Source organism: Solanum pennellii, chromosome 7, assembly GCF_001406875.1.
Source record: "Solanum pennellii chromosome 7, SPENNV200".
Taxonomy (NCBI): domain Eukaryota; kingdom Viridiplantae; phylum Streptophyta; class Magnoliopsida; order Solanales; family Solanaceae; genus Solanum; species Solanum pennellii.
The window spans coordinates 15,108,891-15,116,542 of record NC_028643.1 but is presented as its reverse complement, the minus strand read 5'-3'; the positions used below and the strand labels follow the sequence as shown (position 1 = coordinate 15,116,542).

Sequence of the window (7,652 nt, the reverse complement as noted above, 5' to 3'; positions counted from 1 at the left end):
AAGAAACAAATGGAGGCCATATAGAGGTGCCACATCAGCGGTTTTGGATTCAGATTTATATATATATATATATATATATATATATATATATATATATTGATTGATAAGCAAATATCCTACATTATAATTTAGGAACATTGGTGTTATGTCGTCAAAAACTAAAAAATATGTCTTTCACTGTAATACAATCTTATTCATCGATTCAATATTTAATAAATATTTAATAAATATTGAATCGATAAATAAGATTATAATACATATATATTTATTAATACACATAATATATATATTCTAATTTTTGGACAAAACTATATATCATATCATTTACCATCATTGGGGGCTATATTTATGTTTTTCTCCGTCTTAAAAAATACTTGTGCCTCATCTAATAACACGTGGCATAGGCATCATTCTCGAACACCACATATATTGTTGTTTTATACGTGCGTGAAGGGACAAGACGATGATGAGGTGTTGGAAAGAGAAGAAAAATGAATAAAGACAAAAAGCCAAAAAAAAGGTAGAGAGGAAAAGGTGCAATGTCGGAGCAGGAGGCGTATATTAGCAGCAACAAAAAGGCATCTATCGATCACTCTTCTTTTATACATACAAGTTTCATTGCTTGCAGTTTGGTATGAGAAGAGGATTTTTCTTGTAGCGGTAATTGAATTCCTTTATATGTGTAAAGCTATGATGATGCTTATTGCTTAGTTAATCTGTAGTTTTAGGATTTAATCTTGTTTGAATGTATATGAAATGAAGTTAAGTTATTAAATTTTTAGAATGTTTGCTATTTGGGATGAGAAAACTATCCTTATTCCATGTTTCACTTTAACAGATCAGTTTTGGTATGTAGGGAACAGTTCATCCTCAATGTATAAGCGTATGACATCCAGAGATTCCATGAGTGCTGATGTTGAAGCTGATTCAGGTGGGTCAACTCTTGCTCTCTATGTTTTCTTGAATTATATATAAAGAGGATTATTCACCAAGGTAATATTCAGTTCCTTGGCTACAACTTTCAAAAATTATGAGTTATTATTCTGTTTGACTGCATTTCCTATGCAACATCAATATAACTGGAAAGAAAAAAAAAACAGAGCTACAAAAATCTCTTATGATATTTCTCTCTCACATTTTGATTTGTTGTCTAACATTCTGTGAAATTCTTGAATTTCAACTTAGTTCTTCTTCAGAATGCTGTACAAAAAGAGATGACAAATCCCTCTTGGAAGTATTCGTGTCCACATGTACTTGTAGCAACAATAGTTGCACTTCTGTTTGGCTATCATCTTGGGTTAGTTCTCAAAATTATACTCTTTTCTCTACAGCGTTCTTTCTATAAAATGCTGCATTATCTTCGGTTAGGTCTGGAGATTAATTTCTCCATCATTGAAAAGAAATTGTCTCATTCCCTGTGTCTTCTGCAGGGTAGTGAATGAACCACTTGAAAGTATTTCAGTTGATCTTGGATTCAGCGGGGATACATTGGCGGAAGGTACCTGTACTGTATCTTTTTGGAATATATGTCATTTCTATTTTTGAATTCGAAGTTTTATATTTTTCATGTGAATGAAGGTCTGGTGGTGAGTACGTGTCTGGCCGCTGCCTTTGCTGGATCCTTGATAAGTGGTTGGATTGCTGATGGAGTTGGCCGTCGTCGAGCCTTTCAGTTGTGCTCATTGCCTATGCTTTTGGGTGCTTCTATATGGTAATATTTAAATGTCCTACAATGCTTATCTCTATATCGTGGTTTGGGTGGTAAACTAAAGGTTGTTTCTGTTATCAATGAGTTTGTTGTCTTTGCTAATATAGTCCCTTTATTTGTGTTTTATTTGGAATATAGAAGGATGGCTGAATTCATTACTAGGTATTGAGAAAAATTGCCACACTCCTTTTTGCTTTAAGATGTATTTTGGGTCTTACTGGCACTTCTTCTAAGGAAGGCTGTATTTTGATAATGTTCCTGATAAGGATTTATTAGAGAGTCAGTGCACTGAGAGAGTTTATGAGAAGAAAAGAGGTCCCATGATTTAGGGAAGGCCTCTATAAAGTTACTTGAGTATCTTCTTGAGAAAGATTTTGCCCAAGAGATTATCCTCTGACTCCGTCAAAATGGAAAAAAGAAAAAGAGTACTTGCATTACACTTTAACTTTTCAATAGAAGAGCACTGGGAAGAAACTACTATCTCCATTTAATGACAGTAAAGAGATAAAAAGATGTCCCAGAAAGACCCATGGTCGTGGTTGCATTTATGGCGATGGGGCAATTTGTGGCCTATTTTTCTTTTGTCCATTTTCCTCACTATCAATCTAAGTAACCATAGCTCTAATGGCAATTTTTTGTTCATCAAACACACTATGCTCAACTCTTCATTTTGCATTCAGGTCTTCTTGGTTATGACAAATGTCTTGTTTTTCTAATGTTGTTGCACCCGAAGACCATATAGCATCTATGTGGTATACACTTAAGTGTACATTAGTGACTTAAGAAACATGTACATGGACTATTGAGTATAATATGGGGAAAAAGGGTCATTCCTCTTACATTAAAAAGTTTCGCTTTGAAGGGGAACCAGGAGGTCATGGGTTCAAAGGTTCACGTCTCTTCCACAAATGCACGGTACAATAGATCCTTGTGGTCCAGCCCTTCCCTGGACTCTGCACATAGCGGGAGCTCAGTGAACCAGGCTGCCCTCTTTTACGTTTTAAGTTCAACATTGTAGTTTGTTTGGTTATGTGCATTGACATTCAGGTGTCTTAATGTATATTTGTTGATTAGATGGTATGTTTACGCTAGGTAGTGATCATTATGAAGGTATTCTGGAGAAGCCTTTTTAGTTCACTTGAAAATAGCTAATAGAGCTGTTGGTTTAACGTATGAATTTATTTGTGGAAAATTTGAGTAGCTGAATGTTATTTTCTGAAATCTCAAGTATGCCTTTTCAGGTAATTAAAAATTACAGTATATAATACTATGTACATAGTTTAAGTGCTTGTTTGAGTACGAGTGAGACTTGTTGTTGACAGGATAGCATATGCTTGTGAGATTTGAAATCTTAGTAGTTGGTCTGGAAAACTTAAATCACAAAAAAGTTTCTCCAGCACCCTTTTCCTGGGCATTGAAGTTTATCTTCTTTTCTTTTTGTCATTTATCTTCTGGTTGAAATTGCTTTTGTGGAAGTTCCTGACTTCTGTTGATCTTGTTTGAGGATTTTGAAAAGATGCTTTGCTTGTCGCATTAAAAGTAACATAATTGTGTTTTTCCTTCTTATGATTCTGGTATCAGGTTTCCTATGATTCTCCTTTTTTCTTAAAGTCATTGCACTGTTACTGACAAATTTATTTTCCAGTGCAACTGCCAAAACCCTAGCAGGCATGCTTGCAGGAAGATTTTTAGTGGGATTAGGATTGGGCGTGGGTCCTCCGGTTGCTTCTCTTTACGTTGCAGAGGTGAAACTACTATTAGGTTTAGTGGCCTGATGCTTTTAGTTATTTTATTCCTTCTCAAATTCTGTTATAACTCTTGATTTTGATGCAGGTTTCTCCTGCTCATGTGAGGGGTACTTACGGGAGTTTGATTCAAATAGCAACATGTCTTGGGCTGATGGCAGCTCTTGTTATAGGGATCCCCGTCAAGAATATAGTGGGTTGGTAAGATAGTAGTATATCTAGTGGAGAAGCTTCTGTAAATGACTTGTCTTTTGTAAACAATGAAGTTGTATCTGAGCTCATTATGCATTCTGATATGTACAGGTGGCGTGTGTGTTTTTGGTTGTCTACTATTCCTGCTGCAATACTTGCACTTGCTATGATGTTTTGTGTTGAGTCCCCTCATTGGCTATATAAGGTATTCTATTTTATGGGCCTCTTGCACCTTTAAGATAATAAATCCGCAATTTTCAACATACGGCTCATTTCTAGGTTGCTATGGTTGTCATATGTAAATATATAAATCTAATGAAGTAAATTCCTTTGGCTCTGAAAAATTTGCTGGCTGATTCACTAAATACCATAAGCTAAGGATAGTTAAGACGAGGATCAATTGGCTCTATCCTGCTAGTCAATTAATTTAGTTGCTTAATTTCTGTTATCTGCAGCGAGGAAAACTTGCTGAGGCTGAATTCGAGTTTGAGAGGCTTCTAGGAAGTTCACATGTTAAGAGTGCAATGCTAGAGCTTTCAAAGTCGAATAGAGGGGACGAAACTGAAAGTGTTAAGATCTCTGAATTGCTCCATGGACGGCATTCTAGAGGTAAAGATAGTGAATTTCTGGTTTAGTTATACAGTTCCCTTATTTACAATCCCAGAGTTTGTAGTTTTTTATGTTAGTGAAGTTTTGACATCTCCAACGCTGCGAAGAACAGAATCTTCACTGCCATAACAGAATCTTCTTTGTCTGTTCTCTTAATCCATTATAAATTTTCCAAGTCCATTGTCATTTACTTACTCCTTTTGCAGTTGTTTTTATTGGGGCAACCCTATTTGCTTTACAACAGCTATCTGGAATAAATGCTGTGTTTTATTTCTCTTCAACTGTATTTAGACGTGCCGGAGTATCCTCGAACCTGGCAAATGTTTTTATTGGGATTGCAAACTTGACAGGTACACACTAGTGAACATCCTCGAGTTGTGTTCCTCTCGTCTATCTTCCCCTGTATTCTTAAATTTCTCGAATTTGGTCTAATGTCTGTAGCTAATCTTCTGCTCCTCTCCATGGTTTTCCAGGGTCAATTGTGGCCTTGGTTCTGATGGACAAATTAGGAAGGAAAGTCCTCCTTCATTGGAGCTTCTTTGGAATGGTAATGTATCTTACTTATTTATACATGCTTGCACTGGGATCATTAATACTTGGAATGAAACTTCATGCCTAAAATATTGCATTAAGCTCAAGGGAAAATACGTATTGAGATGAATCTTTCAATTTCTCTGATGTCATAATTGTTAAGCTGACAACCAGGTTGTGAGGCTTTTACAGGGAATGTTTTCTTTTTACATTCTCGTCTTGGGTTCTTAGAGGCAATTTCAGTTACTTGTTTGATGGAAGGATATAAAGATGGTGGAAATGAGCTAATTTGACGCAATCTTAGAATTCTTCCTAGGGGCCAAATGTTGCATTTTCTAATTTAAGGCCATTCCTGGGTGCTACTTGTTTTTAATACATTCAGTTACTTCTGCAGATGAAAAAGAGAACATATGTTGCTCAGTATATGAATTCATTTTCTGAAACATCCTCTCTCCCTCATCTTATTCATACTTAGACCTTGTATTGGCGAATTTAGTGATAGAGACATTTCTATTTATCTTTAGACTATTTGTAGTAGTTGGATTATCTTGAATTTTGACATGTTTGGGGAATTAAATTATTCAGGCTTTGGCCATGGCCCTTCAAGTGTTTGCTTCAAGTGGGATTGCATCAAATTATGGAGCTTTTTACTTCTCTGTTGGTGGCATGCTGCTGTGAGTAGTCCCTTGACTCAAAATTCTTACAGATGATTTGATTTGTAAAGGTTGATGTCCGGTGCTAGAATATGGAACAGTATCTATGGTGAAATCGCTACTCTGTTACTATAACATTTCTTATTAGCACCCACTTCTAGCAGTCCACAGATAAAACTTTTAGTAGTAGAGTACATGTGAACTAAAACCACATTTGCACCCTTGGTTGTTTGAAACTCGATAATCGGGGGTCATGTTTTCACCTGGTTGCACAAACTTGTATCCTTCACTCTCTTCCTAAGGACCCAACGGATGACTTGCAGCTTGTAATACCTGTAGGGTTTACTTGCAACATTACTTGCACGCTTCTTGCCTGCTCTATGGTAGTCTATGGTAGAATAGGACTGGTACATGAAAATTAATCTGAGTTTTTTTTCTTTCCAATTTTAACTTGTTAGTCTGACCAGATAAGTTAGCATTCCTCTTTAATTTAGTAATGGAAGCATATATTAAAATACTGAACATCTTGTATGTATCTATTTGAAACTTCCTTATGCAGGTTTGTCTTGACATTTGCTGTTGGAGCTGGTCCAGTTCCTGGTCTCCTCCTCCCAGAAATATTTCCCAGTCGAATTAGGGCTAAAGCTATGGCATTTTGTATGTCAGTTCACTGGGTAATTAGTCTCATCAAATTCTCTATTTTTCTATTTACAACTGGTATCAGACACCTCTCTTCAGCTGATAGATTACGCCATTGCTCAATTATTGAGTTAGGGAAGTGAAGGAGTGGAAAAAAAAATAAGAGCGCAGAAGTCTATACAACTGCTTTTCTTAATTGTCTATTGTGCTTTCTTTAGGTGGTTAACTTTTTTGTTGGACTGATGTTCTTGCGCTTGCTCGACCAACTTGGGCCACACTTACTATACTCCATATTTGGCACCTTCTGCCTGATGGCCGTGGTATTTGTAAAGAGGAATGTGATGGAGACAAAGGGAAAGTCACTTCAAGAAATTGAGATTGCCCTTATTCCACAAGAATATAGAGTAAGTTTTTGGAAACTAAATAGGCTTTTAGATGTTGTCAAAATGAAAATTGATATATACATAGTTCATTTGTGTTGTTTTATGCATTTTCTTCTTGAGAAAGGTGAAAATATTCATTCCCCCTAATTGTAGATAGTTTTTCAGGAATTCTCGTGAGAAGAAATCAACACCCAAGTGTTTTCCAGGTTTGCAAGTAAATGGAAGGCGACCAGCAAATATTTCTACTTAGTCTTGCCACTCATCCTGATCGTTGCAAGTCTTTATACAACTGTTTCTGGCAGTAGTAGCTTTTTTCCAGCAGCCTGCAGGATGCTCTGCAAATAGAGTTAAATAGAATAACTATTGGGTTGTGGTCTCTTAGCAGCTCCTAGTATATGGCGGCAGAATTGTTGCTCCACGTTTCTACCCCTATAAGATAACAATAATGTTGTTACAGTGAGGACTTGGTGTATGTACCAGAAATGAGAGGTTACTTTTGTCCAAGTGTGTACTCAGTTGCTTAATGTTGTTAAACTAAGGAGGCTGAAGGTCGTATATAATAGGCAAAATCGTTTGGTGGATCCTTATACTTGTATGTGTTTGTATTGTAAACTCTTCTACTTGTCCTTTATCATGTGAACCCCTGAACTTATTGAAGCTCAATATTTTGAACACTATTTCTTACTTAACATCCTATGTGGCATCTAATATCAGAGTGCGTGTAAAACACACCTATATGGAGCATCACACCCTTGGAGAGGGGTTTAAAAGTAACATTAGGGCTTTAATATAGCCATCATCTTCTTAGTTGGATCTAACGCCGTTGTTGGATAGACTTTGAGGTTTTTTGGCCTTCTATTTTTTTTATCTTTTCCCCCAGAATTTCTTCTCTATTGTTTATTGTCATTTCTTCTCTATTGTTTATTGTCATTTGGCTGATTTCTTTAGTATGAAACACGCCATGGAAGACAAACTCTACTCCTAAACATCTTACACTAATATATTGCACAAAACAAATCAAACATTCCAAAATTTTCAAGAAAATCAATGTTATTGACTAAAACCTAAAAACAAATAAATACACAAATAGAAGATCAAATCCAAATTAAATAATAAATAAATTCAAAAAAGTTGAAAAACCTACCTAAATAAGTTAAAAATCAAACAAAAACAACAAAAAAAATTCAAATAG

At 35.8% G+C, this 7,652-nt stretch overlaps 1 protein-coding gene across 7 annotated transcripts; it reads left to right on the top strand.

The window, feature by feature from the left end:
• The first annotated feature begins 450 nt into the window (after positions 1–450).
• LOC107024136 (probable plastidic glucose transporter 2) lies at positions 451–7,149 on the top strand. Of its 7 annotated transcripts, none has more exons than XM_015225041.2 (15): positions 451–578; positions 857–931; positions 1,197–1,297; positions 1,431–1,498; positions 1,579–1,711; positions 3,354–3,453; positions 3,542–3,654; positions 3,757–3,850; positions 4,101–4,254; positions 4,461–4,604; positions 4,728–4,801; positions 5,371–5,459; positions 5,998–6,112; positions 6,296–6,481; positions 6,614–7,149. In XM_015225041.2, the coding sequence occupies exons 2-15, from the start codon at positions 914–916 to the stop codon at positions 6,635–6,637; spliced, it is 1,413 nt and encodes a 470-aa protein (XP_015080527.1). In that variant the 5' UTR covers positions 451–578; positions 857–913; the 3' UTR covers positions 6,638–7,149. The 7 variants fall into 7 exon arrangements, with proteins under 7 accessions (XP_015080527.1, XP_015080524.1, XP_027774464.1 ...); XM_015225038.2 differs by having other exon boundaries at positions 1,186–1,297; XM_027918663.1 differs by having other exon boundaries at positions 452–660; positions 839–931.
• Positions 7,150–7,652: the final 503 nt, after the last annotated feature.